Below are 20,336 nucleotides of genomic sequence, written 5' to 3' on the forward strand. Positions count from 1 at the left end.
TGATTTCCTATATTGAAATTTAAAAAATATATATCTTATTTATTCTAGAAGGAGCATGAACACAAGTGGTGGGGAGGGGCAGAGAAGAGCGGGGAGAGAGAATCTTAAGCAGACTCCTTGTTGAGAGTGGAACCGCATGTGGGGCTTGATCTCGCAATCCTGGGATCATGACCTGAGCCAAAACTGAAGAGTCAGATGCTTAACCCACTGAGCCACTCAGGGATCGCTGCTATAATGAATTTTTAACCAATAGCAAAAAAAACCCCAAAAACTACTGAGGAAAGAATGATAAAGTAATATTAAAGGCATTCCATGTGATTTTGCTATTTTATTTTTAAACTACTCTATTTGAAAGCTTAAATATATAACTCAAATTAATCCATTTTATAGTCCTTATAGAGTATTCAGAATATGAACACAAAATGAGATTGCTACCATAAGCAAGCAAATGACATTTTAAATTATATTAGTCAAATAAAGAAACTAAAGGAGCCAAGGAAGAATGAAATATTTACAAACCAATAAATCTTTTAATTTGGTAAATAGGCAAATAATTTTAGAAGTTGTCTTGATTTAGCATATTTTATTATCAATGTATAAAAGATTTTTAAAATTTCTATGAAAATATTTCAGGAATAAAAGTACATCTTCATAAAAAGAGAAAGTTATAACATTTTACATTTTATCCGTTAGAATGTAAGTATCATAAGGTCATCTATGTGCAATCACTTGATTGCAATAACTTGTTCATGAAGTTGACGGCTCTAAGGAGGAGAATGCTCATTACTGCCCTCTTTTGACACTGGGCTTTGTAAGTCTGAGCTCCCTTTTCTTAGTTTACAGAAGTGTCAAAGATTAGATTGTAAAATAGATTGTGTTTTTTATATCCTTCCTGTATATTTTTAATAACTTCTCAAATTCTTCCTCTTTTTAGGCCCTCTGGTTAATCATCTTTAGAAGACTGGATTTCTGGATATCTCCTTCACTCTAAAAGTCTGTTGACTTTTAGAACATGATAATGCAAACTTGTAACACTGCAGTCATCTATGAATCTTTAAATTACATTGATTAATAGCGTTTGAAGCTTCCTCAGGGAATAACAATGACATCAGCAGTGGTTGACAATGGAGGTTCTGTTTTGGAGCTTTCCAGCAATGGAGTAGAAAGTCAAGAGGTTAGGCATCCCATGTATTACATTACTGTTTTGTTCACAGAAATCAGTATATGAACTCATTTTGAAACTAATGGGAAATACACACACACACACATTTATACACACACACACACACACACACACACACACACACACATATTTAAACTTGTATATTTTAGTAGAAATGTACAATGCATGAAATTGTACATGTACATATTATGTGCCCTCACATAAATTAGGTAGTAGAAGGTTGAGGTAGGTATTGCCAGGCTCATCTGAGTTTTTGAAACATGCATATATTGGAATGAACTGGAAGGAAAAAACTGAAAGAAAGAACACAGAAAGTTTTGAGATAGGTTTTAATTCCTGATAAAAATCCATTGTTTTGGATTACAGAATCTGTAGGTAAATACTGTACCTAAAGACATAAATTAGATTCATCTTAAATTAGAATTTTGTATTTCCTTTAGTTGTCATCTGTGCTTTTTGGTTATTTTATTATACCTAATTCAGCGTGGAGAACTATCATATTTTAATCCCATATATATATGTATATATATATGTATATATATATATACACACACACACGTACACTTAAGAATTTGGGTGATTTGTAAATCAGAAAGAAAGGTTTTGAAATGTTTTACATGTAGAACTCTGCATCATTAGCATATTTGGTTATTTTCTTATTACTGATAACATTGAAGAATAGGAGATAGGAGTAGAAAAATAACAGTACCAGAAACATAAGGACTTCCAAGGCCTGGCTTCTGTTCCCTCCATTCAGTAAAGACTGAGTATTGGGTAGGATCTAAATTAAAATATATTAGTGCTGTCATAACAATGGACAAATACTTGATCAGAGAAGAGATGGGCAAATGGAAATCTGGCTGTGTTTTAAAAATCTGTATTCTCTCTATTCTGTGGAAGATACTCCTGTTACTGGTCCTTAGTACCAGCATAGTAGAATAGTAACAGAACCAAGAAATGTTAGAATATTAGGCTGTGTATTCTGGAATCTGTTTCTTTTTCTTGCTTGTTTTTGTCTGTTCAGTCTTCCAAGGTAACTATAGTTAAATTCAGTGGGAAGGGGATAAAATGAAGGTACTACTTTTTCTTTGTTCTCAGTGGACTTGGTAACCAGAATGTTCTTACTGTGTTTGAATCTAAAACTGATTTAAGGTCCGTTAAGAGAAGCCACAGCTAGAGACTGTACTTAATTCTCAAATTCAATAATTCTCGTAATCAGTTTCTGTTTGTTCCTTGAATATTCACTTTCTATATGATCACTTCTAGATATGACTCCCCAAAGAGATCAGAGATTCTGGGGACTTCCATCCCCTTCACATCACCCAGACCAATTATTACTTCTTTTTCCAGTGCTTTCTCTTTGATATATAATTTTACTTTGTTGTATTTAACCCTCAGAAGGGAATCACCAAGAGTAATAGGCAGTGTCTATTTACCTTGTGCTCATTTGGTATCATTATTATGGGAAAAAGGATGCAACAGTTTGTTTCTGGAAGACACTGTATTTTTCTTCCTTTACATGGAACCCAGGTGTTCATGGCCTGGAGGACTAATTATTATGGAAGAAAGAATCTGATAAATGAAGTCATTTTACCAAAGCATTATTGATTAATGATTTATGTAGTAGGTAGCCTCTGGGTAGTCACAGGCATTTTAGGTGATATGGCCCTAGAATGGGGGAAATTATTCTTGGGGAACTCTTTCTTCAAATTATACTATGTAGATACGCACTTACTTTCATTTATTTATTCCTTCAGTAAATATTAATTGTTTACTTACTGTGCGTCAAGTACTTTTCAAGGCACTGGGAATGAAATATTTCAGAATGGCTATGAAGAATAAATCAGGGCTAGAGTTAGATGGAGAGTTGGTAGGGGATATTTTAGTTAGGGTGGTCAGAGAAGCTTTTTCTGAAGAGGTAGCATTTTATTTATTTTTTAATTTATTAAGATTTTGTTTATTTATTTGAGAGGGAGTGAGAGCACAAGCAGGAGGAGCAGCAGAGGGAGAAAGAGAATCAAGCTCCCTGCTCAAGGAGCCTGACATGAGGCTTGATCCCATGACCCTGGGATCGTGACCTGAGCTGAAGGCAGACACTTAACTGACTGAGCCACCCAGGTGTCCTTGAGGAGATGCATTTTAGTTTAGATGTAAATAAATAAAGTAAGGGATTGAGCTGTAGAAATAGAGACATCTGGGAAAAGAGAACTCCAGGAAGAAATTGGAAAGTAACTAGTATCTGAAATGTCACCTAATATTACAAAGGGAATTTTGAGGATAGTGTATGTTATAGATAGATTTAATATCTATACTCTAGAATATAGGGTGGGGTGAAAAAATGACCTGTCAGAATTTTATAATCCTAGTTCCAGAATCTGAAGAAAAAAATAAATGTTTAAAAATTGTGGGCATTTGGAGAGTTATTGATGATTTTTAGGCTTTATTTTTTTAACTTTATTTCTGATTATAAAAGTAATGCATTTGATACAGTTAGAATAAGTGTATTTCTTGCAAAGAGACCAAAAACCAAAGATGCCAACTACAGTCTTACTAATGAGTATAGATGCAAAAATAAAAAATGGAATAATAATAAATATATAAAATGCAGTTATATATTAAATTCAGTACTAAATATGTTTTAGATACACAAGGGTAACAATTAGTGTATATACCCCTACTAATAAGATGCATGACCTATGATATATTAATAAGGATAAAATACCAGATGAAATGAGATTTTATGAAATTGAATATCCATTCCTGATTAAAAGTCCTGATAATATAAATACAGATACATATTTCTGTAACATTATAAAAAATAACTGATAAAAATCAATAGCCAGAATCCTGTTTAATGGTGAAGTGCTGGAGTATTTCCTTTAAAATTGGAAAGAAAAAAAATAAAATTGGAAAGAAGATAAGTATGGGCACTATCGTAACTATTATTTAATATTCTCCTATAATCAGACAAGATAATGAAAAAATATATAAACACTGGAAATAAGACCAAATTACCATCTTTAGATAATATGATTCTCTACTTAAGAAAACCTGAGGAAGTCCGTGAAAACCAATTAGAACGAGTAAGAGTGCTTGGTAGTTTGGTGGGTGCAAATTAACATTAAAAATATCTAGCTTTCTTTTGTAAGGGGCTAGTTAGAAAAGATCATGGAAAATAAGGTTCCTTTCAGAAAATTAACAAAAAAATACAAAATATTGAGGAATAAATGTAAAAGATAATGGGACTTCTTTCAAGACAATGAAATAATGGTACTGAGGTACACAAAAGAAGACTTTAGCAAACAAAGAGATGTACTTTGTACTTGGATAGGAGAGATGGAAGGAGTCAATATTATGGAGGATGTCAATTTCCTCCAGTTAGTCTACATATTTTATTCCATCTTTATCAAATGTTAGAGCAAGTTTGGGGGAAATTGATTATAAGGACCTAAAGATTGTATGGAAGAGTATATATGTAGGAATAATCAGCAGTTTTTGAAAAGGAAATGTATAGCAGGTAAGTCTCATAGAAATGGGAGTTAATGCAGGAAAAAAAAAAAAAAGAGGACTTAAAAACATAGCAAATACAATTTTAGAGAACATCTGCTTTCTTACAGAATTGAGAGTTCTTCCACTCAGATTGTGTTGGAATAACAGACCATATTTTTATTCCAACCATTAACAAGGAGGAAAATGAAAACATGTGAAAGCACAGTTTTGAAACATTGGTGCTATGGTCTGAATGTTTGTGACCCCCCAAAATTCATATGTTGAATCCTAACCCTCAAACATGATGTATTGGGAGGTAGGGCCTTTGGGAGGTAATTAGGTCATGAGGGAGGGACTTTATGCATGGGATTAGTGCTCTTATAGAAGGCTCCAGGGAGATGGCTTGCTCCTTCTGCCATGCAAGGATGCGTTAAAGAGACTTTGACCTAGAAAAAGACCCTCATCCAGTCATGCTGGCACCCTGATTTTGGACTTATTGCTCCCACAACTGTGAACAATAAATTTCTACTGTTTATAAGCCATATAGTGGTATTTTGTTGCAGCAGCCTGAATGGACTAAGACAGTTGGACATCAGAAGGCACAGGGCTGTGCTTCCCGAGAGAAGAGCAGGTGATCTCTGATTGTACTGACTCATTGCTTGGAGCCACTTTCTGGATCACAGTGTAGGGAGAAGGAACCCAAACAAAGAGTGACAGTGTCACTGAACTGAGGAAATAGAATTTTGAATTTGGTGGGGTTTATTTTGTTTGTTTGTTTGTTTTTGTTTTGTTTTGGGGCAGCAAAGCAAGGTTTATTGAGCAATTTATTGAGCGATAACAAAGTGATAGTACAAAGCTTCCATGGAGGAAGGGTATCCAAGAGGTTTGCCTAAAATTTGGAATTTGGAGAGACAAACACTAATTTGAAGTGCAGAGTATCTGAGAGGAAGAAGCTACCCAGAGAGAGAATACCAAAACACAGCCTCAGGCACTCTGGGTTTTAGCTGAATAAGCTTCCCAGATATAATAAACTCAAAACCAGGCAAAGAATGACCAGAAAAGTATAAACTCAATACTTAAGCCTGAGTTCACTCAGGGCTGGGAGATATTAGAATTCTTACTAGTTAGGAGAGAGAGTCCTTGGTAAATGCTCAGGGCATTGCTAGAGTTATGCCTTCCAGTCGGGCTAAAGTAGTCCTAAAATAAAGGGTAGTTCAAACTTGCCCTAAAAACTTAAAAAAAAAACTGGCCTTGAAAAAGACCCATAAGCAACCTTTTTTTTTTTTTTTTTTTTTTAAGATTTTATTTTTAAGTAATCTCTACACCCAACATGGAGCTTGAACTCACAATGCTATCAAGAGTTGCATCCTTTTCAGACTGAGCCAGCCAGGTGCCACTTGACCTATAAGGAACTTAAACTTCATAGTAAACATTATTAAAATACTACAACTGTATGTAAATTGTACCCAACAGTGTAAAATTTACACATTTTAACACCCAGTCATGTTAAATGCAAAGAAGGAGGTACAATATAACCGATAACTTGAAGGAAAAAAAAACTATCAAGACAGAAAAACAAATGATAGAGATGATGAAATTAGCAGATAAGACTTCAAAACAGCCATTATAAATATGCTCAAGAAGTTAAAAGAAAACATGAACCTCAGAGGAGAGCCATAAAAGACATAAAAAAATAAAAAACCCAAACAAAACATCCAGAAATGAAATACATACTATTTGTAAAAATTTCACTGGATAGGATTAAAAATAGATTAGGTTTAGGGCTTCTGGGTGGTTCAGTTGTTAAGTGGCTGCCTTTGGCTCAGATCATGATCCCAGGTCCCTGGAATAAGTCCTGCATCAGGCTCCCTGCTCCGTGGGAAACCTGCTTCTCCCTCTCACTACCCCTGCTTGTGTTCTCTCTCTCACTGTGTCTCTATGTCAAATAAATAAAAATTTTAAAAAAATATGTTACCAGGAGTAAAGATAGACATTTCATAAATGATAAAAGGACCATTTATCAAGAAATGCATATGCACTCAATATTAGAGCTTCAAAATACACAAGGCAAAAAGTGACAGAAAAGAAAGAAACATAGATAAGAAAGGAAACATAGATAAGTCCACAGTATTAGTTGGAGATTGCTCTATTCCTCTCAGAAGCTGACAGGACAATTTAGAAAATCCATGAGGATATAGAAGGCTTCAACAACATTATCAACCAGCTTCACCTAATGGGCATTTATGGGACTCTCTACCTAATAGTACACATTCATTTTGAGTGTGCATGGACAGTGAACCGAGATAGGTCATAAGCTGGGCTATATATCTGAATACTTTTTTAAGTTTTTTTTTTTTTTTTAATTTTTTAAGTAATCTCTACACTCAGTGTCAGGATTGAACTCACAACCCTGAGATCCAGAGTCACATGCTCCACCAACTTGGGTAGGCAGGTGTATCTACACATTTCAATACTTTTCTAGAAAAGGATTTATTTATTTTAGAGAGCACGTGAGCAGGGAAAGGGTAGAGCAAGGGGCAGGGGAAACAATCAGATTTTCCATTCATTGAGGGGCCTGACTTGGGGCTCTATCCCATGAGCCTGAGATCACAACCCGAGCTGAAGTCAAGGTTGGATGCTTTCCTTTCTTCATTAAAACTCTCCACAGTGTAGGGATAGAGGGAACATACCTCAGTATCATAAAAGCCATATATAAAAGCCCACAGTGAATATCATTCTCAACGGAAAAAAACTGAGAGCTTTCCCCCTAAGGTCAGGAACATGCAGGCATGTCCACTCTCACCACTGTTGTTCAACATAGTACTAGAAGTCCTAGCCTCAGCAATCAGACAAAAAAAGAAATAAAAGGTATCCAGATTAGCAAAGATGAAAAACTTTCACTCTTTGCAAATGACACGATACTCTATACGGAAAACTGAAAAAGCCCCACCCCAAAATTCCTAGAACTCATACACGGATTCAGCAAAGTGGCAGGATATAAAATCAATGCACAGAAATCAGTTGCATTTCTATACATTAACAATGAGACAGAAGAAAGAGAAATTTAAGGAGTTGATCCCATTTATAATTGCACCCAAAATCATAAGATACCTCGGAATAAACCTAAGCAAAGAGGCAAAGGATCTGTACTCAGAAAACAATAAAGTACTCATGAAAGAAATTGAGGAAGACACAAAGAAATGCAAAAATGTTCCATGCTCATGGATTGGAAGAACAAATATTGTTAGGATATTTATGCTATCTAGAGCAATCTATACATTCAACTCAATCCCTATCAAAATACCATCAACATTTTTCACAGAATTGGAACAAATAATCCTAAAATTTGTGTGGAACTAGAAAAGACCCCAAATAGCCGAAGGATTGTTGAAAAAGAGAACCAAAGCTTGTGGCATCTCAATGCCTGACTTCAAGCTCTGTTACAAAGCTGTCATCATCAAGACAGTATGGTACTGGCACAAAAACACACCCATAGATCAATGGAACAGAATAGAGAGCCTTCAATTCTATAGTCAACTAATTTTTGATAAAGTAGGAAAGAATAAATGGAAAAAAGACAGTCTCTTCAACTAATGGTGTTGGGAAATTGCACAGCGACATGCAGAAGAATGAAACTGGGCGATTTTCTTACACCACAAACATAAACTCAAAATGGATGAAAGACCTAAACGTAAGATAGGAATCCATCAAAATCCTTAAGGAGAATGCAGGTAGCAACTTCTTTGACCTCTGTCAAAGCAACTTCTTTGACCTCGTGCCTCTTCCTAGACACGTCTCCCAAGGCAAGGGAAACAAAAGCAGAAATGAACTACTGGGACTTGATGAAGATAAAAAACTTCAGCACAGTAAAGGAAACAGTTGACAAAACCAAAAGACAACTGACAGAATGGGAGAAGATATTTGCAAATGCCTTATTACTTTGGATAAAGTGTCCAAAATCTATAAAGAACTAATCAAACTCAACAACCAAAGAACAAATAATCCAGTCAAGAAATGGACAGAAGACATGAACAGACATTTCTCCAAAGAAGACATCCAAATGGCCAACAGACACCTTGAAAATATGCCCAGTATCTCTCAGTATCAGGGAAATACAAATCAAAACCACAATGAGCTACCACTTTAGACCAGTTAGGAGAGCTAAAACTAACAAGTCTGGAAACAACAAATGTTGGTGAGGATGCAGAGAAAGAAGAAAGTTCTCACATTGCTGGTGAGAATGCAAGCTGGTACAGCCACTCTGGAAAATGGTATAATAGGTTTCTCAGAGTTAAAAATAGAGCTACTGCAACTACTAGGTATTTACCCCAAGATACAAAATGTAGTGACCTGAAGGCACCTGCACCTTAATGTTTATAGCAGCAATGTCTGCAATAGCCAAACCATGGGAAGAGTGCAGGAGATGAATGGATAAAGAAGATGTGGTGTATGTGTTCAATGGAATATTACTCAGCTATGAAAATAAATGAAATCTTGCCATTTGCAAGGGCATGGATGGAACTAAAGTGTATTATGCTAAGTGAAATAAGCAGAGAAAGACAATTATATGATTTCAGTCATGTGGAATTTAAGAAACAAAACAGAGGCACATAAGGGAAGGGATGGAAAAAGAAAAGACAGAATCAAAGGGGGAGACAAACCATAAGAAACTCTTAATCATAGGAAACAAACAGGGTTGCTGGAGGGTAGCAGGTAGGGGGGATGGGGTAATTGGGTGATGGGCATTAAGGAGGCAACATGATATAATGAGCACTGGGTGTTATAAAGAACTGATGAATCACTGAACTCTGCCTCTGAAACTAATAATACACTGTATATTAATTAATTGAGTTCACATTAAAAATGATCCCTTTATCCAAATAAAATAAAATGTTAGTCTATGTTAAAAAAAAAAGTCAGATGCTTAACTGACTGAACCACCCAGTTATCCCATATCTACTTTTTAAAGGATTGAAATCATACAGAGAAAGTTTTTGACCAAAGCAGAGTTATGTTAGAAATTAACGACAAAAAACTCTTGAAAAATCCTCAAGTATTTGGTTGTTAAACAGCTCACTTTTCTATAACTCATGGATTAAAAAGAAATCACAAGAGAATTTAGAGAATATCCTAATTAAATGAAAATGAGAACACAATATATCAAAATTTGAGGAATGTAGTTAAAGCAGTGCTTAGAGGGAAATTTATACCTTTAAAAACTTATATTAATTAGAAAAGGAGTATAGTCTAAAATCATTTAAGCTTTCGTCCAAATAAGCTAGAATATGAGGATCAAATTAAATCGAAAGTAGAAGGAAGGAAATAATAAAAATAAGAACAGGTCAGTAAGGTAGAAAATGGACAAACATCAGAGAGATTAACTACCTGCTGGTTCTTTGAAAAAATTAACAAAATTGATAAATCTCTTAAGTAGACTACAGAAGAAAAAAAAAAAAAAACCAAAACCATGAGGCAAAAATTACTAATAGAGGGCTCCAGGGTGGCTCAGTCAGCTAAGCTTCTGTTTTCAGTTCCACTTGTGATCCCAGGGTCGTGGGACCAAGTCCCACGTTGGGCTCCCTGCTCAGTGAGTAGTCTGCTTCCTCTGCCCCTACCCCCCATTTGTGCATGTGCACTCTCTCAAATAAATAAAATCTTAAAAAAATTACTAATATAGGGAATGAAAGAGTCCTTAGTATTGACACTAAATATTATGAACAACTTCATGCCAATAAGCTTGGCAACTGAGATGAAATGGACAAAATCTTTGAAAGTCATTCCAAATGAAATAGAAGTTCTGAATAGCCCTCTATCTTAAAATAAATTGAATTCCTAGACAAAATCTTTTCCACAAAGAAATTTCCAGAGCAATTTGGCTTTATTGATTGTCTAGGCCTGCATTTTTTTTTTTTTTTTTTAAGTTGACTCCAGGCGGCCCAGTATGGGGCCCAAGGCAAGGCTTGAACCCACAATTCTGAGATTACAGCCCTGAGATCAGGACCTGAGCTGAGATTAAGAGTCAGACAGCTGACTGAGCAACCCAGGTGCCATGGTTTTATTGTTGATTTATCAAGTATATATGCAAGAAATAATAATCTTACATAATTCTTTTAGAAAATAGACAACATAGCATTTCCTAACTTATTTTGAAGGCCATCATTATTCTGATACCAAGACCAGAGATACACAGGAGAAGAAAACTACAAACAATATTTTTCATGGGCATAGACAAAAACATTCTTGACAAAATGCAAGCATAGGGTTCATATGTCCCAAATGGAGTTTATCCCAGCAAGGTAGGTTTAATCAATCAGTGTAATGCATCACATTAACAAAGTAAAAAGGGAGAATCATGTGATCATATCAGTAGCCACAGAAAACCCATTTGCCAAAATTCAACACCTGTTTATTATACAGATTCCCTAAACTAGTAATGAGGGCAACTTCTTCAACCTGTAAGTGCATCTGTTGAAAAACCCACAGCCAGTATCACTCAAAGGTGAAAAGGGGTATGTTTTTCTTTTAAGGTTGATAGTAAAGCAAAGATATCTGCTCTAAGCACTTCTGTTCAACATTGGAGTGCCACCATTGCTGCAGGGCAAGAAAAATAAAAGACCTATGGACTGGAAAAGAAGAAGTAAAACTGTCTTTATTTCTAAATGATACAATCATGTATATAGAAAGTCTTAAGAAATCTACACAATGGTTAGAATTAGTAAATTCAGAACAGATGAATATATAAAAATGAATTGTGTTCATATAAGCAAAATACAACTGGAAAATGAAATTTAAGAAGAGGTACTGTTTAGCAGTATCAAAATAATACAGAGATAGGCTTAATAAGTAAATAAAAGATCTGTATGCAGACAACTTCAACATGTTGAGAGAAATTAAAGACCTAAATAAATGAAGAGTTACATCATGTTTATGGACTGGAAGACATATGTTAAAACAAAGTTGGAGGGCTTATCCACCTGATTTAAAGACTTACTATGAAGTCCCAATAATTGAGACAGTGTGGTTTGATATGGCAACAGACATGTAGATCAAATGGAATATAATATAGATCCATATAACACTGATTAATTTTCAGTAATGGTGGTAATGTAATTTGGTGCAGAAAGGATAGTCTTTTAAACAAATAATGGTGGAACTACTGGATATCCATATGCAAATAAATGAACTCAATCCGTTCTCAGATCATAGACAATGAATAACTCAAAATTGATCATAGAGTTAAATGTTTAAACTATAAAAGCTTCTGGAAGAAAACATAGAGGAGAAGATTTTTTCAATCTTGAATTAGGCAATGCTTTCTTAGATTGAACACAAAATCATGAAAAAAGCTTTAAAAGAAAAAATGATGAATTTCATTTACATTTAAAACCTCTGTTCTTAAAAAAAATTCCATTAAAGGGCACCTGGGCAGCTCAGTCATTTAGATGGCTGCCTTTGGCTCAGGTCCTGATCCCAGAGTCCTGGGATCAGCCCTGCATCAGGCTCCCTACTCGATGAGGAGCCTGCTTCTACCTATTTCTCTGCCCCTCCACCTGCTTGTGCTCTCTTTCTCTCAAATAAATAATGTCTTTAAACTTTTTAAAAAATTCCATTAAGAAAATGAAAAGGTGAAGCAAAGATTGGAAAAAATATTTACAATATATATACTGATGGATTTATATTCAGAATGTATAAAATAATAAGTATGATGGGCACCTGCCTGGGTGGCTCAGTCCTCTAAGTGTTTGCCTTCCTCTTGGATTGTGATCCCTGGATCCTGGAATGGAGCCTCAGTGGGGGGCTGCTTCTTTCTCTGACCCTCCTCCTCTCATGCTCTCTCTCTTATACTCTCTCAAATAAAATCTTTAAAAAAATAAGTTGGAGATAATCCATTAAAATGGGGAAAAGATTTGAATGGTTAATAGTATGAATAGTATGAATGGCCAGAGTAGGAAATTCAGTATTAATATATCAGGGAAATAAAACCACAGGGAGCTACTACTACATACTTACACACAATGATAAAAATAACAGGGATACCATGTGTTGGAGGGTTGTGGTAGCTGGGTTGGTTAAGCGTTTGCCTTCAGCTCAGGTCATGATCCAGGGGTCCTGGAATCAAGTCCTGCATTCGGCTCCTTGCTTAGTGGGGAGCCTGGTTCTCCCTCTCCCTCTGCTTCTCCCCCAGCTTGTGCTCTTTCTCTCTCTAATTGGATAAACAAACAAACAAACAAACAAACAGGGATACCATGTGTTGAAAGGATGTAGAGCACGGGAACTCATACATTTATAGTGGAAATATAATTTTACAGTTCTTTTAAAATGAAGTGCACAGTTACTGTATGATCTGGTAAACTGACTCATAGGTGATACAGAATACAGCAGAACAGAAGGGAGGGGAAGAGCAGGGACATTAATAGCAGCATTACAGCCCTGTTTATGATAATTTGTTACAACACCTCCAAAAATTAATATATCCCATTTACAGCCTTATTTTCTGCATTACTTCTCACAGTTCTCTGATTACTTGCTTTGTCCTTAATTCCCAAATGGGAAAGCTTCCATGACTTTTGCTCATGAGCCTACAATTGCCTTCCACATCTATCAAAATCCTTTTCATCCATTCAGGACCATGTTCTAGGAAGTCTTCTATAATCCCCCAATCTGAATCAATTCAACACCTAATGTGGGTTGAGGGTTATACTTCAAAGAGTGTTAAAAACCATTGTTTTATATGTTCAGTTTTCTTTTTAGACAAGTGGGGAGTCATGGAAGCGTTTTGTACAAAGAAGTAATACAATTCTGATTGTAATGTGAAAAGATACCCTTCACAGTTGAGGGCAAATAGTAGGTTTGAATACTGTTACGAGTGTTATAATATGACAATTAGCTATCACTAATTGAGTATTTACTCTGTTCTAAACCCTGTGCTAAGCATATGTACTTTGTGGATATTTAATTTTCAAGGGACTTTGAGAGGTATGAATATGGTAACCTTTTTCTCTTTCTCTCTCTTTTTTTAATATGAAGAAACAGATTTAGAGAAGAACACAGGGTGGGAGAACAGGGAAAGATATTGTTGTTTGTTCCATTTAAACATGTTAAGCTTGGAGTCTTAGCTGATTATTCTTGTACTGATGTTAAGTTGGTAGTTTAAAACTTTGTTCTGGAGTTCAGGAGATGAGTCAGAGAAGAAGAAAAATATTTAGTAATCATCAGTATAGAGGTGCTATTTTAAAATAAACCCTAAGAATGGGTGGCCTTGCCGGGGAAGGTAGAATAGACTAAAAAGGAAATTCTGAGGACAGAACCTTAGTTAATTGGCTATATTTCAGTCGCTGGAGATGGAAGAAGAATCAGAGGAGATGCTTAAAAGTAGAGTGGTAGAGAGTGAAAAAGATGGAAGAAATAGTTTTTAAAATGAGGTAAGAGTGTATAAGTGTGTAAGAGTCTGCAGAAAGGGAAAGGAAGATGAAAAGTAGGAAAAGAATTTAGTCCTTATTGACATTTAAGAGAATAGTTTCAGTGAGGTGGTGGAATCCAGATGACAATGTATGTGTAGATAACTAGCCAAAGAGACTATCTTTTGAGAGTGTATACAGGTATAAGAAGCAAAGATCTGGAGTTTGGTTAAAAGAAAGAAAAGTTGAATTTTTCTAATAAAGGTGGAACCATTGAAATGTTAAAACCCAACTAACGTATATGAGAGAGAAGAGTGGGTCTAGAATCCTAGTTGGTGGGGAAAATAGTATAAATGGGCAAGTTGACGTTGTACAGAATTCTGGACTCAAGTATTGCATAGTTTAGACAACTTGATTTATTTCCTACTGGTAAGGTGGAGGTGGAGAGTTCACAATATAAAATAATTCAGGTTAATGTTACTAATAGTAAGACTATTAGATTTCAGAGGAATTAAAGAAGTTATAAATATCTTGAGTTTTATTTACTGCTTGGGTCAGCACTAGCTCAAATGCCACTTCTGTTGTTGCATTCTGAGTTTCTGATGAGTGGAGATCTTGTTAGTTTTTACCTGTGCCATGCTCCTCAACTGTTAGAGCTAGGTGATGTTGCCTGTACGTTGTAGTTATAAAGCTGAGAAAGAAGCATGGAGATTCAACTGTTAGTATATCCAATTTGTGGGAAGGGATTTTTAAAAAAGATTTATTTATTTGAGAGGGAGAGTGCTTGAGCAGGGGATAGGGCTGAGGGGGCAGGAGAGGGAGAGGGGAAGCAGACTCCCCCCTGAATGCAGAGCCTGAAATGGGGGTCAGTCCCAGGACCCTGAGATAATGCCCTGAGGTGAAACCAAGAGTCCGTTGCTCAACTGACCAAGCTACCCAGGCGCCCCAGGGTTTTCTTTTTTAATATAAACTTTTTTTTGCCTCATACAGAGTAGGAAATTCAATGTTAATATTCAGCATATGGGCTTGCTTATTTTTAATTTATTGTACCTTTATTTTTAATTTATTTAAATTTTTGTGAAGTGTTTGATACAAAATGAAAAGTGTATAAAATATATATGTTTAGTTTGAGAATAAAAAGAATAAATATTACTTATCAATCAGGTTAATAAAATAGCATTTAGTAGTATTTTAGAATATGAAGTATGCCTCTCTTAATATTTGCAGAGGTGCCATTATCCTGACCTATGTGGTACTATTCCTTTACTTTTCTTTATAGCTTTATTGTCTTTGGAGATATTCCTAAACATGTTGTTGTACTTTGAAAAAATGAATAATGTCCCAAGCTGAGTTAGGAAATGATAGCATCATCACAGTTAGATTAAAGCTTCCAGGAAAAGGAAGTCTAGTCTGGCATCCGGTCACAGAGTTTCAGGAGGTTCTCCTCAGCAAGTGAGTAAGGAATGTCGTGACTTAGTTCTTGGAAACATAGGATCATCTTGGTCAGGTTTCAGGCAATGGTATGACCTGGTGTTGCAGGTTTGTTCAGCAGGTGTATATACCATCACAGGGAAAGCTGTTCTGCTTTTTGCTTGTTTGTTTCCCAAGCGCTTTGTTGCCTTCTTCTAACACTTAATAGTAAGTAGATCAAAGTAGGACACATCTAGGAGGTGAAATGAGTGTTCTTCACTGATGTAGTTAGCAATGCAAGGTAGATACATCAAAGTAAGCCAAATATGAATAAAAATGGGGAATAGGCTTATCTGGACACTGTGTCCTTAGGAACAGTGCCGGTGGTTGTCTCGGTGATGACAGTTTCTCTTCTGTCTCAGGAATCATGTTCCTGCAATCCGGACTGTTTGCCTTATAAATCCAGTGCATTGCTGGCATTCTGGGCTCACTCTTCACAGTCCACATCAAGATTACTAGTGTTTCTCTCCCATTTTGAATCTCCCATATTCTCTATCTTAAGTTGTTGTCTTAATAAAATTTTACTTTTGATGAAATACATTCTCTACTTGCTTCTTGAGAAAGGATGTATGGAAGGTAAATGTTTTGAGATCTTGCAAATTTGAGAAAATACCTAATTTTCATAAGATGATTTGACTGGCTGAAGAATTCCAGGTTAGAAATAGTGTTTCTTTCTAGGGGTGCTTGGATGGCTCAGTCTTTCAATGTCTGCCTTCAGCTCAGATCATGATCCTAGGGTCCTGGGATCGAGCCCCACATCGGGCTCCCTGCTCAGAGGAAGCCTGCTTCTCCCTCTCCCACTCCCCCTGCTTGTGTTCCCTCTCCCTGTCTCTGTCAAATAAATAAATCTTAAAAAAAAAAAAAGAAATAGTGTTCCTTTCTAATCTGAAGAAATGGTTTCAATGTCATTTTTCTTTTAATATGATTATTGAGAAGACTGAAGTCTGAGTCCATATTCTTTGTATGTGACTTGCATTTTCTCTCTAGAAACTTGTAGAATCTTTCTTCTTTTCCCCAGTGTTGTGGTATTTTACAGTGGTGTGCCTCATTGTAGGTTTTCCTTAATTTTTTATATTAAATATCTGGTAGGTACTTTCAAATGGGCAGCTCATATGTGTCAGCTCAAAACATTTTCTAGAAGTCTTTTAATTTCTTTCCAACCTCCCCTCCCCCATCCCATTTTCTTTTTCTGGAACTCTGTTATTCAGGTATTGGACCTCTTGGACTATTCCTCTGATACCATTCTCTTTTCGCTCCTATTTTTCAAAAATTCATCTTATTTCTCTGGTTTCTGGAAGACTGCTTCAGTTTTGTCTTCCAAGCCTCTGTCTTTTTTATTTCAACTGTCATGTTTTTAACTTCTGAGCTCTTTCTTTTTAAATCTTGATTAAATTGTATTCCGTTCTTGTTTTATGGCTATAATATCTTATTTCTATGAAGAATATGCCCCATATGTGTGTGGGTGTGTACGTATAAGTATATATTCGGTGGTAGAGGCTCTTCCTTAGATGACTAGTAATACTTGGCTGCCTGCTCATCATTAAGAGTGGAGGTCTAAAAAGCTGATTGAAAACTCTGTTTTTGGTGCAATACCGATACAAGCAAATATGCCTAAGATTCCTCAAAGATGCTTTTGTTTTTCCATCACCAGAAAGTTAATTCTCCAGTCTTCTCCCGAGGTGAGGGCCAGTTGCCTAGCATCATGTATGAGGGAATGGTCTAGGAATCAAAGTGCTTTTCAGACAGCTTTAATGGAATCTTCCTGTTTGAACCCCTCCTCTTTCTCTACACCTGCTGCTCCATTTCCAGGAGTGATGGGAATTGCTTTCTGTGGGCTCTCCAGTGTAAAGTGTGTTGTCTCTCAGCTTCTTTGTGCTGCCAGACTGTGTTTGGCTTTCTTGGGTTTGCTAAACCATTTCAATACACTTACCATCCACTTTCAATCTCCCAAGATTCTGTTGCTCTTAGGTCTTCTCCTTATGGGTTTGTGTTGAGAAGTCATTTACTTGTTTTTGTGGGTTTCATGAGATAGTGCAATGATATGCATGTTTTTAATTTGTCATCTTAATCCTAAAGCCCTGCTTATTTAAAATGTCACCTCCTGAGATTTGATTATTAAAGTTCCCTTTTCATCTGTTTTGGTTTTTACATTCGTAATTATAGTATATGACACTCATTGTGTAGCCTGCTTGAGACTAGGGGAACTCAAGTATTTATAAGTAAATTGAGAATTTGTGAATAAAAAGGTTGATTATTTTCTCAATTTGCTCTTGTAGGAAAGTGAAAAGGTTTCTGACTATCCAGCAGTGATTGTGGAGCCAGTTCCAAGTGCCAGATTAGAGCAGGGCTATGCAGCCCAGGTTCTGGTCTATGATGATGAGACTTACATGATGCAAGATGTGGCAGAAGAACAAGAAGTTGAGACCGAGAATGTGGAAACAGGTAGACATCTCATAAAATGTTTATTATTTGTAACTCCTTATTTTGTGTCACTATTACTGTTGTGATGAGTACTATACCAAAGAACCTCTTTTTGCTTGGAAACCAGTGAAATATCTCTTATTTAAGGGAACTGACATACAGTTCTACATTACAGTTCTTTTTAGTGTAACAGGTCTCATATCATGGACCCTCAGAACAAGATTACAGGCCAATAATAATAAAATTACTATTTTTTCCCCTGAGAGTGTGAATAACTTACAGAAGTCCATAGGCTAGTATATGAGAGTAACTTTTTAATTCAAAAATAAAGACAGTAGTTTCATTCTATGACAGATTAAGAGTTTCTTTGAATTGATATTGGTGGAGAAGTATGATTCCTTTTTTCTTAGATCAGAAGCATCTTTGTAGCAGTCTATCAGAGTCTCCTTCCCTTTTTGTCTTCTGAGAAATTTTAATATTTCAGTCTTTTTATGGTGAGATGATTATATGTTTAGTTGGAGATTAATATATATAATTCTTAGAAAGATTTTCATTTTTGCCACAGGCCATAAAGAAAATAGAGTATTTTACCAGAAAGATTATAGTGACTATTTTGTAATAATAAACATTAAAATTTACCTTCAGCTCTTAATGGAGAAAAAGAATCCTTATACTTGGTTTACAATTCTAATAAACACTCTTAAATATGTATGTATGTATGTATGTAGGCTCCATGGCCAGCATGGAGCCCAACATGGGGCTTGAACTCACGACTGTGAGATCAAGACCTGAGCTGAGGTTGAGTTGGATGCTTAACTGACTGAGCCACCCTGATGCCCCATCATTCTTAAGTATTTAGATAAGTTTCTGGAAATGTACTGAAGTCCCGTGACTAAAAATTTTGAATATTTGATGCCAGTAGCATTCCCTAAGACTACTAGCTTCTTCTAGCTTACTGCTGTTCTTCTCCAGTTTTATTTTGATTTTCTTTTTTTCCTACAGTTGTATTTTTTATTGAGCTGCGGGATTAAAAGTTACCTGGCTCTGCAGAGCAATGATGACAATAGTGCCAGCAAACCCCATGTGAAGTGATAGTCACATCATTTTCTCAGATTAGGTAGCGAAACACTTTATATAGGCTCTGTGACTGGCCTGGAGTGGTACTTGATTTACAGTAGATAATGCAAGTGGTAGGAAGACACATGTGTGTTTTTTTGAGAGTTTTGGAGAGTTTTCCAGTCTGAAGCTAGAAGCATCATGGCAGACATAAATTTTCTTCTTGAGGAAAAGAATAGGAAGTATAGTTAAAAGTATTATGCAGGATGATATTTTGAAGTAGGTATTGTAACTGATTTTATTATAGGAGTGTAACTAGGGTGTAACTAAACAAAACTAATAGCACAAGAAAAAAAAGTATGATAGCTTCAGTTGAATGAAAAAAAAAAAAGAACCTGTTTGAAATTTCTGGAAAATGTTTTGATCAAAAAAATAAGACTCTGATTTTGGTAGCAAACTGGAAACTTTGTAAAGTATGAAAGATATAGTACCAAATTCCCATTAGTAGAAAATTATACATATTTATCACATTAAAATACCAGAGCAGGTCAGCCAAATCTTATGGGTTATATAATTGATGATCAGTGTTTCATTAATTAAATTACTCATGTAAAAACAATTCCAAATAGGAAGCAAATATAATCTATTCAAGGGATTTTATTTTCTTTGTTATCTTGAACTCTGAGGATGGGAATAATCATTTGCAGGGGAGAGATAAGAATGATTGTAATATTGAAAAAGAGGATATACATAGTCTGGTTAAAGAATAGTTACTTTTGTGATTTTTAAAAAAGATTTTATTTATTTATTTGTCAGAGAGAGAACATGCACAAGCAGGCAGAGTAGCAGGCAGAGGTAGAGAGAGAAGCAGGCTCCCTGACAAGCAAGGAGCCCAGTGTGGGACTCGATCTGAGAACTCTGGGATCATGACCTGACCGGAAGGCAGCGGCTTAACTGACTGAGCCACCCAGGCGTCCCTACTTTTGTCATAATTTGAAATTGGTTTCTGACTAGTTGATAATATTTTTTAGATTGGTTTTCTTTAGCACGAAAAGGAAATGTTAGTAAATAACTTACATTATTCTAAAATAGTCTAGAAGAAACTGAGAAGTTCATTTAAACATTTTAAATTCCATTCTGGCTCATTTTTAAAAATCTATGTTTGCTTTACTACCTCAAAAAATGAAGAATAGTATAGTATAGCTATTCTTGTCTCTCTTTACAGAATAACACTGTAAAACTTAGAATTCATTTATAATTCTTTTAAAGGCAATACCAAATTCAGACTGAAGTCTACTGGCTCATACATCTAAAACAAG

At 35.6% G+C, this 20,336-nt stretch overlaps 1 protein-coding gene across 10 annotated transcripts in view; it reads left to right on the plus strand.

The window, feature by feature from the left end:
* ELF2 (E74 like ETS transcription factor 2) overlaps positions 1–20,336 on the plus strand; it is a 103,623-nt gene that overhangs the window by 30,553 nt on the left and 52,734 nt on the right. For 9 of the 10 annotated variants that reach the window (XM_082727647.1, XM_082727652.1, XM_082727654.1 and 6 more), the window contains exons 3-4: positions 935–1,174; positions 17,817–17,982. In XM_082727647.1, coding sequence (XP_082583773.1) covers positions 1,103–1,174; positions 17,817–17,982 — 238 coding nt within the window. In that variant the 5' untranslated portion in view covers positions 935–1,102. The remainder of the gene's footprint in view (positions 1–934; positions 1,175–17,816; positions 17,983–20,336) is intronic. The other variant, XM_082727641.1, reaches the window with a different exon arrangement.

This window comes from Mustela nivalis (genome assembly GCF_964662115.1).
Source record: "Mustela nivalis genome assembly, chromosome: 4".
Classification (NCBI taxonomy): Eukaryota; Metazoa; Chordata; class Mammalia; order Carnivora; family Mustelidae; genus Mustela; species Mustela nivalis.